Below are 20,701 nucleotides of genomic sequence, written 5' to 3' on the forward strand. Positions count from 1 at the left end.
TCGCAGCATCACGTCCAAGCTTGGCAAAACTGCACCTGTTTTATAAACACAGCAACACATCGTGATTGTGTTCATAATACTGTATATATGAAGGACCTTCGCCTGGACCGATGACAACGCAGTGCTGAAGTGCCAACTAGTCTCTCCCTATGGAGGATCCCTTTACCACTATACAGATAAAGCGTTGTCGGGAAAATTCGTTTTGCGTTCCTACCCCAAAGCAACAAAATAAAATAAAATTCTTTATCAAAATTTATAAGGAAAGACAAGTACTTTGTTTAGGCTTGGTTTGTAGGGAATTAAAAAACTGCGAACATATATTCAAACACACATAACTATAGAACCAATTCTTAAAGCAACAACATGGAACTTTTCCTCTGCGGTCGCCCTACAGGTTGGAAGCGGAATTGTCCATTACCGCTGTCGTAAAATGATTTACGGTTACTGTATATGAAGCATGCAGGTTTTTTTTCATATGGGCAATGATAATATTATTAATCTTCCCCCTTTCATAATTTATACATGTTTAGTAGACTAAACATTTTAACTCAAACATTTGCGATTTGCATGTCGATTGCAATGCTCAAATCTGAACGAGAATGATAGCGATAGCATCCTAACCATCTAAAACTACCATGTTAGTGTTTACTAGCTACCAGATTGATAATTCGCTCATCTACTAGCTGATTCATGAAGATAAATAAATGGAGGACCAGATAGTTTCCATAACGTAGCCAGGCACACAACAGATTAGAAAAACTAAAGATAGTATGCAAGCAATTTACAGTTACTTCAACAGCATGACGGCCAAGTCAGCATCGGTCTGGTAACACTCCTCCTCCATAAGCTAACGCCAGCGAGCAAACGCTCGACCAATATTGATCCTCGTCCTGCCTTTCAGTTTATCACTCTCCCTTTTCCTATTTCGACTCTACTCCGACAAAACCTTGGACTTCTTACGTTTCGCTGCTGCTTCAGCCATGACGAAAACAGACGTACGAAAACAAACGCGCTGGTTGGCCACATTTGAGGAAGTGGTGGGCAAAGTGACGTATGCCGTAAAGCAGTCGAATTTTGTAGTTCTTTTTGAGCTCTGGTTACTACCCGCACCCCGAAGTTACATAGTGCCAGTAAAAGCGATACAGACCCCGTCAGGCTCTGGCAGACGTCTCATTCAACCTATTGTAAGTCGATGTACTATCACAAGGGTCTTGGAAATATATTATGAAGGTTGAAAAGTTACATGTTGTTGCTTTAATGCGCATGTGAACGCCATCAGCGTTTCTCACAGGTTCGCGTTTAAAGTCTGTGTAGAGGGAATTGGGTCGTCTTAGCGGCCCCCAATTTTTATAACAAATGATCGTTGCGACGGAAGCAAATCAATCAAAACTAACTTTAGATGGAAAATAACTTAACTCTGCTATAAAGCCAAAACAATCTCTGTTACCTTAAATTATACGCTTATCTCTGTAAAGCTGCTTTGAAACAATCTACATTGTTAAAAGCGCTATATAAATGAAGATGACTTGACTTGACTTGACTATATTTGTTTCGAGTATTCCTTATGTGTGCCGGCACATGTAGTTTGGGAGTAGGCTATTACACACACACCCGGCAAATAAATTGATTAATTGCATAAGTTCATTAATTGATATTGAACACATTATAAATGACTACTGCCTGATTTTCCACTTGCACACGTAATTCATCCCTCTTCATCACTGCCACAGCTCTCACAACCTTTCCCGCTCTTCAGAAATTACAAACCGTATATGCAGTGGTTTTGTCTGTGTGTGCATGTGTTTTTTTTTTTATTGTCTGACCTCTTGCACAGCAGTTTGCATTGATTATTGAGCTCGACCCCCATGCCGGACCAACAGTTTCTCTATTTTTGGAATGATCTGTCTGCTCTGTCAAACGGACACACATACATTCATAAAGACGCTGTTATCTGTCATACTGCCCTTCCACCTGATTGCACACGAACATGCACAGACATTCACCCATGCCAATAACAGTCTGATAAGTTATTTTACGTGACCTTTATTATGTAATGTGAGCCCACGCACACACTTGCGTGCAGTCGCACACCCTTTCCCAGCCGAATCGATGTTAAAAGCTTTGTGCCGCTGGGATGACTGGTCAACAGTTGCAGAGGTCATTCTGCAAGGTTGCCAGACTCATTACTTAACGAAAACATGTTTACAACATCTGTGAAGATCTTGAAGATAGGTTACAGATAGGAAAATCTGAGATTTAAAATCAAACTTGAAGTCACCATAAAATCAAAATTAGGCAAGGCAAGGCAAGTTTATTTATATAGTGCATTTCATACACTATGATTATTCAAAGTACACTTTGAAAAAAATATATATTTTAGCCTTACTGTTATAAGCTAGTGTTCTCCAAAACAATGACACAATTAGTATTTAGAAGATAAGCATTCAAAACGTACAGTCTCTCACTTTCGTCAATATGGATCAATGATTTTGTTGACATCACGCTGCACTTCAGCTTCTCATCAGATTTCCTACCCAATCAAATGCTTTCTAGAATCTGAAGCGTCCCACCCCCCTACACTATAAATAGACCCTAAAATTGCAGCTAAAATCAGTGCATTTGTTCACACATTTACCATTTTCTAAATGGTGAATAGCACATAGTGCACTTTATAGGGGTTAGAGAAATATTCAAACAGTGTAAATATACTTTCCATTGGTATTAAATGAAGTCTGGTTTGATGTTAGTGTCACACAAACCGCAGCAGCGCGCACAAAATCTGCTCCGGTCTAGAGACACGATAACACAGAGCGGATCATACGCACGAGTCGGCGCAGACCACAAAACTTGGCCTTGTTCCTAATTTTTGTTTGAATTTTGGACTCCATATGCCAGAAATGGCTAATGGCATCACGACACAATGGTTTGAGACTGAACACTACAAGTAACAGTAAAATTAAAATCAAATCGTTTCAAATGAAAATTGCTTAGGTTAAGCATTGTATACATCATTTTAGTATTGCTGTCTCACAGCCATACTTTTGTCTCTTTGTAAGTTGGACTAGTTTGCAGCTTATTATTAACTTAGGAAGGATGAGTCTGAAATAAATTGTACCTCAATAATAGACTGCATGGACAAAAACGTTTGGATGCGTAATATGAAATTCTGCTCATGGATATCAACTTTCCTTATTGAGTACACAAACATTCAAAAGTTTGAGGTCAGTACAATTTATTTAATACAAAAATACTATATTATAATAATAATATATATTCAGCAAGGATGCATTAAATTCATCAAATGGGACAATAAAGACATGTATAATGTTAAAAAAGGTTTCAATTTCAAATACTGTTCTTTTGAACTTTCTATTCATCAAAGACTCCTGAAAGTTTCCAAAAAACATGAAGCAGCACAACTGTTTTCAACATTTATAATAATATGAAATGTTTATTGAGTATCAAATCAGCATATTAGAATGATTTCTAAAGGAGCATAGTGTAGCTCAAGCAAATCTCTAAATATCTTTCAAAGGCATGCTTATACTAACTACTACATTTAATAAAAAACTAATAAAACACAAAAATTTGTTTTCCCAGCAGACTTATAATAACATATGCACCTTGACTCCTGCAGCAGTAAGACAATCTGATTAAACTTGTAATTTTTCTCTTCTTTTTTTCTTTTTGTTCAGTTTTTTTTGCACTTATGCCTGTGAGATCGACATAGAAACATATTTTGCTTTTAGCCACCTTACCTCCTCATTCTCACTGACACTTATATATATATATATATTTGTGTGTCTGTGTGTCTGTTGGGAGGGGTGGGGGGGGGGTCTCGTCCACATGTGCAAGCGTGTATTTCCTTACCCTTGTCTCTGTCTGTGATATTGTAGAGCTGGGGACTTATGGCAAGCTAAAATATTATCACTCAATGACCGAGGAAGGTAAGCATCTTTCTGTCAACCCTAATTTTTCCTCTCTTTCTGCTTCCCCTCTCTACCTATGATGCTATGAGTGTGAGAGAGAGTTTTCTTTGCCATTTTTTACTTTCATGACACTGTAGCCGAGATTTCACTAACATAAGTGCAAATCGTGGTTTCCTTTCTTAATTTAGTTTAATTAAAAATTTTCATGGTTATTTTTATTTCAACGTTTGGTTTTTGTTTGTTTGTTTTTTCATTGTTTGTTCTGAAAGAAAAAGATTGTTTTGTTTGAAAAGTATTTATTTTTGTAATATAAATGCATGACAAAATGTGCAGGTAAACATGATCAGAAAACATTTGAAGTAAAACATTTAGAGCTATATATATTAACCATGTAAAATCGAAACATTTTATTGAACAGTTTATTGAACCATTAGACAAATAATAATAATAATAATAATAATAATAATAATAATAATGTTTTGCAGACTATATGTGTTTTTGTTGAGCATCATATTTGATACAACTGGCTTTTATGGCTCATAATAGAATGATAAACCGAGAATAGGGTGCTCAAACTCGAGGAGGAAAAAAAGCTAAATTTTTTCATAGGCCCAAATTGAGCAAAAATTATGATCAAAGCTCTCTAGTTTCAAACCATATAATGCAAAGCAATACAATGATTGAGAGATGAACAAATAAACGTTCCTCAAAAGCCTGATGGATCATATTTGATACACACATTTGAACATGATTTAAAAAAAAAAGAAAAAAGAAAAAGATGTAAGGATAATCAAGTAAACGTCTCGGTTGCGTATGCAACCCTTGTTCCCTGAAGGAGGGAATTGGAGACGTAGTCGACGTCGACTGAATGGGATCACGCTTAGGGAGCCAGTCATCTTCGAGTACTGTTGAAACGAACCAATGGAATTGGTGTGCGTGATTCGCATCACACACTCCGCCCCCGCGCCACGGCATAAATACGGAAGTGGATGCACGCACTAGTTGCTTTTTCTGCTGAGGAGCCGAGCGTAACTCGGAGTCAGCGGTGTTCTAGCGATAGTGGCAAAGGGTCTCCGTTCTCTCCTTCAGGGAACGAGGGTTGCATACGCAACCGAGACATTCCCTTTCAGTCGTTCACGTTCTACGTAGTCGACGTAGACTGAATGGGATCCCCCATTCAAAAATGCCACTAGAGCTGCCACCTTCCAATGCCTAGACAAAAGCCTCCTGGCCCCCCGCAATTTGAGGCAGAGAAGGGACAGGGCTTAGGCCAGGGAAGTCACTGCTGTTCCACAGGACCGCTGGGGAAGCGTGCCCTATCAATGGAAGGAAGGGACGCTGCAGAAGCAACATCCTGCCCAAAGTGAGGTAACGTGGAGAATACACAAATGGACTGGGCGGATGACCGGGAAGTACAGCATATGGAATGTCACTGGGGCAATACTCTCACTAACCCTCTTAGGAGCTCACCACCCAGGTGGACACATGCACCTTGGGAAAACTTTCTGACCAAGATGAAGGCAACCTCATGTAGTGGGCCAACCTCTGCTTGGAAACAGCCTTCCCTTCTGCTGGTCTCCGTAACAGGCAAGAGCTGGTCTGAGGTCCAGGCTTTGCATTCTGAGCACGTATAACCGCAAAAGAGCGGACGGACAGAGAAAGCCAGGGCTGGGTCTGCCTCCTCCGGGGCAGCGCTTGCAGGCTCACCACTTGGTCCCGTAGGAGAGGTAGGAACCTTGGGCACATATCCAGGCCGGGGTCTCAGATTTCATGAGAGTCAGCCGGCCCGATTTCAGGCACGATTCGTTGACCGAAAATGCATGCAAGTCCCTACCCTCTAGATAGAGACCGAGCAAGCAGGAGAACTGTTTCTCTAAAAACAGGATTTTTAACTCACTACTTGCAGGGCTCAAGGGAGGTCTCTGCAGTGAAGTAGCACCAGAGATAAGTCCCAAGAGGGTAAAGAGGGGGCGCAAGGCGGATTCAGTCTCCTTGCTCCCCTCAGGAACCTGACGATCAAGTCGTGCTTCCATGGATTTGTATCCACTGCATCATGATGTTTGTCAATACAGAGGCAAAAACATTTTGAGGTGAAGGAGACAGCCCTCTCTCCAACCCATTAGCAAGAAAGAAGCACTGAAGTGATCAAACATCTTCGGGATCTCCTCACGGAGAGAAGACTCAATTCAACGAATAGGTTCCACTTCTAAGGTGTTGTGCGCTCACAGAAGTGATGGTCTCTACGGCATAAAAATTATTGCGGTAGTAACCAGAACCCCCGTGTCCCGTTCTCTTTAGAACCAGACCTGGAACTCTCCAAGGTCTAAACGCGGGTACCATCATGCCCCATACCTGAGAATGTACTCAGAGGAAGGAGTCAGGAAGGGCTGTCGAGAGGAAAGGTCTGGTTGGGCCATATAAGAGCCAACTAGCAAGACCTGCTCCATCTCCTCCCTGACTTTAGCACAGTTGTATGCAAGAAGGCTCACTGTCTTATACTGTCTTTCAGGTCGAACGCTGCAGACCAACCTTTGGGACGGAGCATTTGGGAATGCATCTCTGTGTTTATCAACTGAATCGAGGTTTCAGTTGACACGGGTCCAAGATGGTTGTAACCCACCACATATTTAGGGCGCAATGAAGTACGGACTTATAGAAGCCAGTCTTTATATCGGCTGGAGGGAATGGCTACATTGCGTCCTTCACCAGTAGGACTGCGCTGCTCAATATCACAAAGTTTTAGGAGCATCTATGCTCAACACCTAGGTATGATGAATATCACTGAGCCTAGGCGGAAGCCGAGCGAAATGAATCGCAAGCCGCGTCTGATGGTACAACTTGGGGCCAGCTGGACCGGTTGGGAAGCATTTTGGGCTTCCACAAACCGGTCCAAGGACCAGGGGACCACAAACGTACCCAGGTGGGGCAACGAGGTGGAGGAGAGGGACCCAGCTCGAGGGGCCCGAAGGCGGCCCGAAGCGGGGTCTGAGTGTGCAATGCAACACTTACCTGACTCCACTAAGTGGCAGGGGATGCGTGAGAAGGCGGATGACTGGGTTCTCGAACCGCACCCAGCTGCCGGCTGGCGAATAAGAGGGGGCTGAAGGGTGCAAGGCTTTGCAGAGTCACACACCACCAAAGTAGCTCTCTAGGGGCCAGGAACGGAGAAATTGTTCTTTCTTTGAGTATGTGGGAACCAGACACACATAGAACAGAAAACTTCACCCGGCCCTCCACCGGATGGAGTGGATCGGTGACCATCTCCTAAGAGCATTCCTCCAACCCTGGGAGGCCTGCTCAGGAACGCTTTTGCTGTCACTTGCCACCTGGCTTGGCAGCGCCTGAAGCGGCAGGGTGCCCCTTCTGCGGCCGGCTCCACGTTGAGACCTGGGTAGAGGCTCCTGCAACGGTCCAGTGGGAGCGGAGGTGGCTGCAGACGGGCGACCTCGGCGACGAGCAGGCGGAGGACCTGCCGTCGGCGGATGGGTGGAGGCAGCAGCAGGCCGCTGGGGCAGGATGTGACGGATGGCCTCCGTCTGCTTCTGGGCGGCAGAGAACTGCTGGGCAAAATTCTCTACCGCGTCGCCCAATAACCCAACCTGTGAAATGGGAGAGTCCAGGAATCGAACCTTGTCCGCTTCTCTCATGTCAACCAGGTGAGCCAAGGATGGCCCTCCTGGACCACAAGGGCCGACATCACCAGACCGGTCGCGCAAGCTGCCTCCTTCATATCCCAGATGGGGCAAGGTCGGTTGCAGTACGGAGCTCACCCATGAGCACACGGTCTGGGCTACCCTCATGCATGTTCATGAGTGCCTGGGCCTGATGGACCTGAAGCAACGCCATAGCATGCAGTGAGGAAGTGGCTTGCCCACAGGCTTTGTAAGCTTTGCCCGTCAGAACGGACGAAAACTTACAGGCCTTAGAGGGGAGACGAGGATCCCTCTTCCACGAGTTAGCAGTCGCTGGACACAATTTCATCACAACAGACCTCTCCACTGGAGGGATCGCCTCGTAACCCTTTGCCGCTCCCCCATCAAGGGTAGTGAGGGGGAGGAACTACTCAGGTTTCTGGCAGAGAAAGGTGCCGTCCATGCCTTTGTCAACTCCTCATGCACTTCAGGAAAGAAAGGTACTGGAGCGGCGAGCTGAGAACCAGACCGACCCGCTCCGAGAAACCAATCATGAGCCCTACCGCCTCGGCAGCCTTTTTAAGCATGGCTGCCATCTCTGGATCCGGCTTGGGCAACGCTGGTCTCCCAGAGGGAGACAGCGCAGCCGAGTCGTCATCTCCAGAGCCCAGCTCACCCTCTGATGCTGCGATGGACATCCTGTCCTCTGGAGGGGCCCCGAATGAAACGGCTGATCGGTCCACTACAGAGGGACCAGCACGCTCATCGGGGAGCTCCACCGGCTGCGGTGTGAAAGAGGAGTGAGGGATCCATGGGGCTTTGCCGGGCGGATTACCCCTCATTGTAATCCTCAGTTCACCCACCCCAGACGGCACTCCAGCCCTCTTCTGGGAAGGTAGCCCAGAAGAAACACTAGAGCGGGGCCTGGGGATGGAGACTCCACCCTCATGAACAAAGGCGAGTCTCGACCTCAACACCGAGATGGTCATATTCCCGCAATGAGAACATGACTCATCCACAAGAGCTGCTTCAGCGTGCTTTAAGCCCAGACACGTGATACAACTCTCGTGACCGTCAGAGGGGGACAGAGCCCTACCGCACCCTGAAATGCACGGATGGAATGGCATCTTGAAAATGACGCAAACGCACCCATGTTGCTCTTTTAGAAAATGGGACCCGTCACCAGTGCCGGAGCACACAGGGAATGACCGCGGCAACACTTAATTCAGCGAACTGAAACAGTGAAGCACTCACTTTTCCGCCCTCAACCAGCTGTCAACACACACACAATAGAAATTTGTTTGCTGTTAAAACAGCAGTTGAGAGCTCAAAGCTTGCGACCACCACTGCACTGCACTGTAGAAATCACCAGCACCAGAAGAGTCTTTCTAGAAGAACACCAACACCCTCGCTCATTGTACACAACAGTACTCTTCAGAGACATCAAAGATGTTCGGCTCCAAAGCAAAAAGCAACTAGTGCGTGCATCCACTTACGTATTTATGCCGTGCCGCGGGGGCGGAGTATGTGATGCGAATCACGCACACCAATTCCATTGGCTCGTTTCAATAGTACTCGAAGATGACTGGCTCCCTAAGCGTGATCCCATTCAGTCGATGTCGACTACGTCGAACGTGAACGACTGAAAGGGAACCTAAGTTGCTTAAGTCCAGTAAATATTCATGTTGAAATATTACTAACAATACAAAAGTCAGTAAAGATTTCACAACAAAAAGACACATGAACCACAACGTGAAGTAGATGTTTTTACAATTAGACTAAAAGGCCTTTTACTTGCTAAAAAAACTGTAAAGTAGCAGTCAACTGATAATTTAGAGGTTTCAATTTAAAAATATGTGCATATCAATTACAATACAAGCCTTTATAGGGTTAACGACCACATGCAATTAAAATTAGAATTTTGTGGCTTTAAGTCCATGTCTTCTAGCTTTGAGGTCAAGTATTAGTTTTGAGCATGCAACTAAATGTTTACAGAACTAACCTATAGCAGATATAATCATTTAAAATACATAGTCTCTTTTTTTCAGGAAAACAGATGAAACATATCAATGATTCATCCAGTACTACACATTTCTGGCCAATCAAGTGCTCACCAGAATAAGGAGGACACTGATTAGGAACTGACTAGCAAGTCATTTTTAAAGAAATAGCTCCTTCCTAAACATCCTGTTTCAATAAATACGTCAATGCATGAAAAAAAAAAAAAAAAAAAAAAAAAAAAAGGTTTGTTTAATTTGGGGTCTTTAAAAAAATGCAATTATCAGAATAGTTGGTTGAATCTACACAAAGTTTTCCGATAAGAGAGCAGCATTACTCGTCACTGTCTGTGACTGCTCGGCAACCCGTGAGAGTCAGATAACGTGCCTGGCTGCATTCAGACACGCACAGAAATAGATGCTAAGAAACGTACGTCACGGTGTTGAGACGAAGAGGAGTGAGTCATTCTATAACTAGAGTTATGCAATACCAGCAGCGCAGGGATAATGCAATAATAACAGCAACCCCCCCCCCCCCCCCTCTCTCTCTCTCTCTCTCGTCTCACTAATGCAGTAATGTCAGTTCTTAGACATCTGTTATGGCTGAATTGCTTAAGTCTCTTTGAGGATCCATAACATCTAAGGCAACAGAATGACAAATCACAGTGTGCGTGCGCACATGTGTGTGTGTGTGTGTGTTACACAGAGTTACAAAGTTCTAATTTTAGTTCCCCCCTCCGCACTAAACAGACTTTGATGTAATATTCAGCATGGGAAGGTACATGAGTCAATATTTAATCTGACTCTATTTGGAGTAACTCTACCATAGTCTGCTTGTATTCAGAGTAAACCAACAACGATATATTATTAATGCAGATAATATATTTTTAAATGAATAAGAGGCCACTTAAGTGTACTTAAAGATAGTGCATTTTTATTACTATGTTTCTTAAAGGGATCCTATTATGCCCTTTTACGAAGTCTTGATTTTGTTTTTGGGGTGTATATATATTATTAATGAATATAATATATTATTAAATAAATAAAAGGCCACTTAAGTGTACTTAAAGAGAGTAGGCTACATTTTCTTGACTATGTTTCTTAAAGGATTCCTATTATGCCCTTTTATGAAGTATTGATTTTGTTTTTGGGGTGTACTAGAATATGTCTTCATGCTTGATTGTTCAAAACAACAAATTTTTACATTATTACAGCTGCTCTCTCCCCAGTCTGGTTATTTTTTACAGTTGAACACGTCGTTTTCAAAGTAGCCCCTCCTCCCGAAATACGAAATGTGCTGTGATTGGTTAGCTGGCCCAGTGTGTTGTGATTGGCAGCTCTTAGCGTGTGTTCGGGAAATGTCACGCCCCTTCATGACCGTGAACACTACTCAGATGTAAATATTAAAGGTGGTATCAGTGATTTCAGGCCCAAAAATATTTTTATCACATTCATCTAATCTTTCCTAACGATCCGCTAGCTGCCCGCCCCATAAGCATGCCGTCAAAAAAACGCGTCTCTGTAGGCAGCCTAGGCTCTGAGATCTGCACACAAAAACAAATGGTTTAGCCAAACACTCAAAACCAAAACAAATAGTGTTCCAACCAATCACCGACAGGGGGAGGGTGTTGTGAGGTTTTGAGCCAGATTTTTCTTCAGCTCTGACTTCGCGTGCAGCCGTGCACGAGCACAAAACCTCACAACACCCTCCCCCTGTCGGTGATTGGTTGGAACAGTATTTGTTTTGGTTTTGAGTGTTTGGCTAAACCATTTGTTTTTGTGTGCAGATCTCAGAGCCTAGGCTGCCTACAGACACGCGTTTTTTTTTGACGGCATGCTTATGGGGCGGGCAGCCAACGGATCGTTAGGAAAGATTAGATGAATGTGATCAAATATTTTTGGGCCTGAAATCACTGATACCACCTTTAACGATGGCGCACATTTCCAACCATTTCGAGCCCGATTCAGGCCCTGACAATGTTAACAAAGAAGAGGATTGTGCTGAACGGATTTCAAGCACAGATTTTACAGGACATTTCAAAATGGTATGTTTTTTTGTCAATTTCTTATAGATGCGATGTTATCTACCATTTAATCATATTTGTCGGAAAACTATCATAATACAAACAGTAATCGATCACAAAACCATGGATCATTTTCCTAAGGGGCGGTGAACAGCCTTACAAATGCAAGAGCTTACAAAAGCTAAAGTAAACACTACATCAAATAATGTAATGTTAGCTAGCAGGCTAGCGGAGGCAAAGCTTTGCCCTTTGTTTACATCATAGCTATAGCAACTACATAAAGCTTATAATTGGAACTGTTAATAGAAAACACAGCTAAAAATAATAAGACATAATTACAAGTTGTGATCCAGAAACAACACATTGTCCAAACAAAATGGAATGGCTACGTATTTCAGGAGAATTGTGCGTATAGCCTGCATTGTACTCTGTCTGTCTGCTGTTCTCCGTAAAATGTGAAAAACAGAAAAACATTGAGGATAGAATGTTCAGGAACAGTGTTAAAAATACATGTTAACCTCTCTAACTAAGTTCGTCGGCCTTAGGACAGCCTTTTTCCGGGGCGTAAAAAAACAGCGACAACAACTCTTCCTCTTCTCTAAAGCAGCCCAACATGGCCTCACCCCATTTGTTGTATGTTTCCGGAGGCAGGGTGTATGTAAATTTTTTTGTGATTTTTTGTGAGATTGTGATGTCAACAACCCGGGAATAAGAATGTTGAAGTTCCTTCTAGCCATTTGTTATACTAGTCCTTAAAAAGCGATTTTCTTCTTTTTCACAAGGTAATACTTGCCATGATATTGAGAAACCCAATTAACCTCCATTGTTTAGACTAGAGAAACTGGAGACCATGCAGACTACAGAACACTAACAATACTTTAGAAAACATTGCCCACCTCCTGCCTACATTACAAACTATTCCTACAACACCATAAACCAACCTACTTAAACATAGTCCTAACAGACTTCAGCATAGATCCTAAAATTCCAAAACCACTTTAGATTACAATCCGTGTTAGTGATATGTAGGTCACATAACATACATGTGCATGTTGATTGGGGTCACAGCCTTTTGATCGAGCCAGACAGCATAGTCTCTCTATCAGCCAATCAGAGCCAATGAATCCTCAGGAAGGTCAAAGACATTTAGTGATCAGGATGTTTTCCATTAGTAAACCAACCCTCCACACATTATGTTCACACATATACTTCAACACAAGCTTAATCACATGCAGTTTCATTCATGCAAAGAATTAGACTGGAAAACACTGCTACTGTTTGTGTAGGATCGCCTGAGTATTTACTTCCAAATTGATGGATCATGAAAAGGCTGTGCAACTGTATTGATGTTTTCTTCATGATTCTGGTACTGCTCTATCCACACTGAGTTATAGACTTTGCCTACAGTATAAACAGATGTTTTTAAACAGTGTTTAATGTTCTGTTGGTTTGAAGGTTACATTAAAGGTCAAATGGTATTTTGACCTTTTTTCAAGCTACAGGTTACAAGAGGCTGTGCTAAATAGTGAATAATTGGCTATATACCTGAAATGGTCGCATTCACGCTTACACAATCAAAGTTATTTTTATATAGTCCCCTTGGTTGTATACACTTAAATAAAAGTAATGTTTTCTTTAGACAGAGGTCATGACCACTACTACAGATAAAAGTTGACCAACATTACTTGTTTGATTGTAGCTTTGGTTTGGTCATGTCGTGGTTTCCCCCGTACACTTGACTAAAATAACATTATATTAAAGAGTGGTAAGACACACCCAAATTTAGGTTGGTCAAGCAGCATTTTGCTGTCCTAAACGGAAATTCACTTCTTGTCTTTGCAAACCAAGTACACTTGAATTGATGCCAAATAATAGTCGTCAGTAGTTTTAACTATTCTTAGCATCACAGGCTAATTTGAGTTACAAATCGCCACGAGCCTTCTTTAGCATCTCCCTAAATACTCAGACCAAGGCAGAAACCTCTTTTCAAATGTAAACATGAGTTCACAATGGGAATTTGCATTAATCACCATCCCAGACTTACTGGGGACAGAAGTTGATTTACATGGGGGCACACCCACAGCAGTTAACAAGATATCTCTAAACTCTCCTAAACCTTATTACCTTTTTGGTTTACTTCTGTGGGAATGACACCTTTGTACCAGTCACACTGAGACATTTCAAATGATACCAAACATGTATAATACTGTACGATATTTGTTCATATTAAACCATATAGATATTTGGGTGAATTCAGGTAGCGATGGGTGAAGGGAATGATGTGTAAATTGGGAGGTGATCAACTCGTGTCTCGAATGGGGATGGTAATATAGCAAGAGAGTTCAAATGTTAATTTCCTTTGTTTTCTCAGAGAGTAGCCCTCTCTTACAGTTCTTCGAGTTTCTCCAGTCTTACATGTGCATGACATGTACTGGAGTCACTATATTCCCCATATACTGTCACAACATAAAAATAAGAAAAGATCGCAAATTAATAAATATTAAAATATTAAGAACACATTTTCTCATTAAAACATTATATTCTTTAACTAAATAATTTGGCAATATGCAACTAAACCATTTGGTCTCTGTGGGTGCTGCACAGTTATATCCTTTGTGAAAAAGAAGTACACATTGGCACACCTAAAAAGTGCGAACTGAATGTAATGTTCTCAGACACTTGAAATGAATTGTATTGATAAAATGTATTATAGTTTAAATTTATAATACATTCAAATAGCTGAACTTAAGAGTGCTTTTTTTACCCACTTCAGTAGGGTTTAAGTGTATCTTTATATGTGTTTTCATAATTATAAAATATGGTTAAAGTGTACTACCGAATATAATGCAATTTAATGTAATTTCTATTAAAACTTGTATGCCATATATTTTATATATTTGAACTTGCACATTTGTAATGTTTACGTTGCAATTTAGTGTCTTTAAAATATATTAACTTTAAATGTAATATTGAATAACACTTAAGTATGTTAGTCAAAACATCAAAATAAGTATACCGTTTAAAGCATTACAAAAGATTATTAAAACATAATGAATAACAAAATGTAAAAATGTTAAGAAATATATTCATTTAAGTGCACTTATTTTTCACAAAGGATACACAAAAGGTTAACAGATGTGTCATGTCGAATGTTATATCAGGTATTTTAACATGGCTGAATATGGCTAATCAGCATCCAGGACCCTATTTCACCAACTTTTTTTTAGAAATGGCATACAGTTGGTTTCATATCCAGTGAGTGAAATGAAACATGCTCACTTAGCTGGGAAAATATCCTGGGGAAATTTGTTATTCCAAATCACTCACTCTCTTTCTGGACTATTTTTCAGGAAAATTTCGTGAGAAGGCGTCCATCCTTCACAAAATTGCCAAAAAGAAATGCCAAGTGGAGGACTCAAATGGAGTTGCTGGTAAGTGGTACAGTTGGAAAAAATAACATGCATTAATAAATTCAAGACTGATAAATAATGGCTAAGTTATTCCTGGTAAATTATGTACTGAGCCAAGCTCTTTTAAATTTGCCATTGTATGTTAAATCCATTGCTGAAGTGAACAAGACCCAGCTTTTTTCAACCAATTTCAAATTAGCTTCTTAAGATAACAACTGCTTGCGGACTTTATAGAAACAAAATAAAGTATCATAATATATTTAAATCCCATAATATCATTTGTGTGTTGAATACACTTTCATTTCAAGTGCAAAATTATGCTAACAGTTCCATATTAGCATATTAGCATCAAAAGCAGGGCAGTTGAGAGCACGCAGCTTCTTTGATGTGACCACAGTCTGTTCAGAACATCTTTAACCCTTTCAAATCGATCTACTGCACTTTCTCCATCTTTTTTTTTTTTTTCTTTTTAGTTTTTTGATCAGGCTAATATGTGTATGACAATTTTTTTTAGACATATACATTGGCTACACAGTGCTAATTTTTGAAGTATCTTAAATAATTATATAAATACAGTATTATGTAAAGCTACAGAATGTGAGAGTTTGATCGGTTATGTAAATTACGGTATTGGGGAAGTTCAAAATTGTAATATCCAGGCCTGGTAAATGAACCTTCTACATGCAATGCACCTTACCAAATCAGACTTATACATAAGTCTGACTTATATACTGTATATATAAAAACAGAATGGAGATATCAAGTTCAAACTTGACAAAAAAATTTAAAGACAGTGTTTGTTGTGTAAGGTGCTGAAAAAACAACGGCTAAAGACTAAGGTATCTTAGACCTGCCTTAAAATGATTTTACTTGGGGACTTTTTTACATGTGTCATTTATTTTATGTATTTGTCCATTTAGTACATTTCCTGTTTGTGTTATAGATAAAAATCTGCCAAACAGCTCCAGTGTCGAGGTGGACGTGACTCCACCCATGAATGGCACCGCTGGACAGGATGGCGATGCGGTGAGTTATTGATATTAAAGTAAAACTAACGCACAGTGGTTATTATAGTTAACTAAAAATAAAACCATAAAACAAATGTTAACTGAAATAGAATCAACGTTAAGTGAAATAAAATAAAAAAATTAAAAATATATTCTAATTTTACTAGTTGCTAAGAAATCATTTATTATCTGTATTTACTTTTACTTGATGTTCTAAAATAACTAAAAAAAAAATACTAAAATCTATGTAGACATATTTAACTATTTTCCTGCCATTGACAAATCAGTGTTTTCATTTTTATATGGTAGGGGTGCTGTTCATCAAACATTCCATAGAATTCATTTAAAATAAAATGAAAGCTAATCCAACATATTAATAAAACTATAATAGTATCTCAATGATGCTAAAATAACACTGACTACACACACATTAATGTACGCACAGTGATTTTAACACAAAAATAGGACAGAAAGTGAATCATAGCGCTGACTTTGGAAACAGAAGTGAAGGCCAAGTCACGGCAGGACTGAAAAAAAACCTCACGCTTATTATGACTCAATGGAAAACACATTTGGCCTTCTCCCTCCCGCTGTACTGTCTCCTCATCTCTCTCTCTCTCACACACACACACACATACACATACACATTGTCCTGTGTTCAGAAGATGAAGCGTTCTCATCCTCTGCCCCCTGTTGGCACGGCAACATGCCAGCAGAACAGACGGCACAGCATGCATGCAGGCTGAGAGAGACCCTCTCAATGTCACCGTGACTACCCGGTCACAAGAGAACCATCACTCATAGACTGTGTACACACACGCTATAGATCGGTGTGAGTCTGGCGTCTGTCAACAAATATAACATGGGTTTTGCTTGAAGCATTGCCATAAGCAAGTCAAGTCAAATTTGTTTGTATAGCACTTTTTTCAATACTAAGCTTGTTTCTGCCAAGGAATAAAAGTGTAAAAAGGTATTTGCGACTTTTTTTCTGCAATTACGACTTTGCAGTTTACAGTTTTTATCTCACAATTCTGAAAAAAAAAAGTCAATCGTTGATGTGTTATCTCCATTAAAATATTAGTTCACAAATTTCCAGTTAATAAAAGCTGCGAAAATTAGATCTGACAGAGAAATTATTTAAAAGTTTACGACATCCTTTTCAAACAATAATTTCATCCTCACTGTCTCGTTTTTGTTTGTGTTGCTTTGAAAATGCTGTCTTTTCTGAAGGTCTAGACATATTTTTGTTATACTGTAGAGGAGAAAGGACAAGAGGAGCCGTTGTGTCCTGCAAACCCTCATCTCCCTGCTCATGTGGAGAATCAAACGCTACATTATTGATGAAGAGAAGGATTCATTCTTTTAGCATTGTTTAATGTCTGGACAAATTGTCCTGGGAAAAAAAAGAGAACGAGGGAAAGGAGATAAGAGAGAATGAGAGAAGAGCCGTCGGGTCCAGTAAACCTTCGAAAATCAAATGCTACATTATTGATTAACAGGAGGATTCTTTCATTTAGCATTTTTGTAGGTGTAAGGCTGGAAGCTTATGCTGCTATTTTGAACCAATAATCAGAACAAAAGGCAGTTGAAGGATGACGTGCATAATTCAGATATTTATCTGACTCCAGTATAATTAATCTGACTCCATTAAAGTTGCTGTTATTCTTTAACCTCTCATTCTTTAAAGGTAAAGTTCTTTCTGAGAGCTGAAAGGAAAACGTAGGATTTAACCTGAACGTTTAGATAACGAAATTTATAATCACTTTAGCTTTCAACATCATCTGTGATTAAAGGAAAGATTCTCAAAGCTTTAAAGCAGGCAGAGTTATTTATTAAGTTACGTTTAAATATACAGACAGTAGAATGGAACAACATACTGTATAGAAATGTTACACTGTTGTGCAGAAGAGGCCGTAAAAGCCTTTCTCTTAGTATGAGGTTACGCACTGGTGTGTGGGAGTGGCAGGGTTAAAGCCTTTCTCCAAGATCAACAGCTACCTTTCCTTCTTATACCCTGAGCAAAGCATTGTTAAACATGAGTGGAATACCAACACCAAAACCGACTGACAGGAAACCAAAAGATGAGGCAAATGGGTGGTGATCAAGAGGGGGAGAAGAACATTATATATTTTCCTCAATGCATGTTTAAGCAATAGTATCTAGATTGTACATTAGGAAACTTTAATATCTCTATTAAGTTCACCACCGTTCAGTTCAGTTTATAAGCTGTCAGATGAGACCAAACATGGCATAGTTACATATTGTCAGGGATCAGCCAGGCTCCATCAACTCCCAATCACAAAGATTGCTGTCACCTGAGTATTAATCACCTGCACCTGCACTTCATCTGCTTATCATCACAGACACATATAAGCGCACACATCATTCTGGCACTTTGTCTGGTCTTGTTCATGAGTAAGATGAAGATAGCATTCCTATGAAGTTTATGCTACATCTATTCGTCTCCCATCCTGTTTCTCCAAGTCCCCATTGTATTCCTGGTCTCCTTTGTCTTCCCCCTTGTCCAGCCACTACTCACCTCTCTTCCAGCATCGCTGTGTGCTTAGGCCATTTACCTCTTTGTCACCCACGGCCTACTCAACCATCTGCAACGGAAAGAACTGTCAGCATCTCCATTTACCATTTTCAAAGACATTCTCATTTACTTGCACTGGCTGGTGCTCACAACCTCCTGATATTAAAACTCTGAGGTCGGCAAACTCTGAGGTTTGCTGGATTTTCTTCACATTGTAGCACTATAAACTTAAATTACTCCGTCAATTATGGTCATACAGAAAAAAGAAATATAAAAAAAGAATCTGTGATATTTTTACTTTTGTATGTGTCCACTTACAATCAAATCAAAACATTGTGCTTTTGTAAAATAAAAAAATAAACAGGGTGTGCGTTCTGCCTCTCCGTCGCGGTGAACTTTTTTTTCTTGAGCACGTCTATAAACTGAAACAAAACTCAGCGAATACTTGTCACACATTTATGAGCCATATACCTTTATAAGCATTTAAGTGTGTACTTTTAAATGATCGGATTCAAACTGAAAACAAATATTCTCTAAGTAATTTGTATAAAACCAACAAACGCTTCCTAATTATTTTTAATTTGAACACGCCCACTCACGCAAAAGAGATTGACATGCAAATCTCCACATAGAACGCGAACGCGCTCATTACCTCAAAAACAAAACACCAAAACACTTCACAAGTCTCTGCTTTTCGTCAAGTTTGAAAGACGCGTCGTGAGCTTACATTGGATTTACCTCAGAAGAAGAAGAACGCGATTTGAAGACAAGAAAGATGTAAGGTAAGAAATTCTTACATATTAGTTTGTTATTGTTGCATAAATTTCACATTGCAGTTGAACTGTTGCTAGATATATGGTGAATATTATAATATTTAGACCCGTGTTTACTGTTACTGTGTTTGTGGATATCTGCTCAAATGTAGATATATATATGGTAACCATAATGTTTTATATTTGAGCGCGATCGTGTTTGAATGTATCATATTTTGGATCGCGATCGCGTTTGAAAAGCACCAAACAGCTTCATGTTTTTACTATTATCTCATTTCATATCATCATAACGAATGGAAACATTTGAAGTAACATGATAATCAATATATTTTTCTCTAGCTTAGTTGTTCAGGGCCCAGATGCCACTGAGTCCTGCTGACTTCAACATTCACATGAGTCTCTGTACATGAACATGGTAAAGTGAAAATCAAACACCTTGGAAATGAAAGGTATGTACAATGTTTTTAGGAATGGCACAAAGGTCTCTGTCTTTGGATCAGTGTGTTCAATAAGTGCTTTTTTGTCATTTGTTTTGTATCTTTGGATTATGTTGTGTTGTAAATAAATCCAAACAATCAAACAGCCATTCTTTTTTAAATCTCCTCATTCTTTGTGCAAGGTTGCTCAGAATGATAGGGCCCGATGGCTCCTAATAGGGCCGTTAGGGGAGGGTCTTTGTCTTTCTCAGGTGTGAAAAGCTTACATATTAATGAGCTTATACATAAAGCTTTTTCACACAAAACACGTCGTAACAATTTTAAATCAATATATTGTCTTATCTGAATGAGCAGTCAGGGAGATTTTCACATAGTTTTAGAGCAAATATTCTAGGCTACGTCATACAATTTCCAAAAGTCTTGTGAAGAAATAATCAGTATGGGTTTCATGACCTTATTTCAGTGAGATTTTTTTTTGTATTTTCACAAACCGCATAAATGTCATTATCTCAAAACAACAAACTTTTACACACATGCTGCTGATATATTATTGTAGCAGAGTTTGTGCCGAATACAGTGTAATTAGACTTTAGCCATGAAAATGTCAAAAGTAACAGAAATAAGCACAAATGTCAGAGCATGTCAGAACACCTCCAGGGCCCAGAAAACAGCTCAGACCCCAGAGGGTTAATAAATCGGTTTCTCACCTTTATCAATCTTGTTGTAAGTCTCTGCTCTGTAACACATATTAGAACACACTAGTAAATAAACAGTATGTAGTTGAAAGCATATGTCCTGTGAAGCAAATGGTACAGATCTGTCATTGAGGTGCAAACGACTCTGTCTCTCTAGAAAGAACCATCCTGTGCCTGGAGTGTCCCAACAGTCCTCAATCAGCATATTGATGAAATCCTCTGTAATTAAATGAAATTAAACGTTAACCTTAACAAGGTTAA

At 40.1% G+C, this 20,701-nt stretch overlaps 1 protein-coding gene across 1 annotated transcript in view; it reads left to right on the plus strand.

Annotated features, from left to right (window-relative positions):
* LOC308704790 (solute carrier family 24 member 2) overlaps positions 1-20,701 on the plus strand; it is a gene marked incomplete at both ends in the record, with an annotated part of 129,183 nt that overhangs the window by 84,825 nt on the left and 23,657 nt on the right. Inside the window, 3 exons of the mRNA XM_081389362.1 lie at positions 3,897-3,947; positions 14,933-15,013; positions 15,936-16,018. Of these exons, the coding sequence (XP_081245488.1) occupies positions 3,897-3,947; positions 14,933-15,013; positions 15,936-16,018 (215 nt within the window). The remainder of the gene's footprint in view (positions 1-3,896; positions 3,948-14,932; positions 15,014-15,935; positions 16,019-20,701) is intronic.

This window comes from Scardinius erythrophthalmus, assembly GCF_964197995.2.
Source record: "Scardinius erythrophthalmus genome assembly, chromosome: 2".
Taxonomy (NCBI): Eukaryota; Metazoa; Chordata; class Actinopteri; order Cypriniformes; family Leuciscidae; genus Scardinius; species Scardinius erythrophthalmus.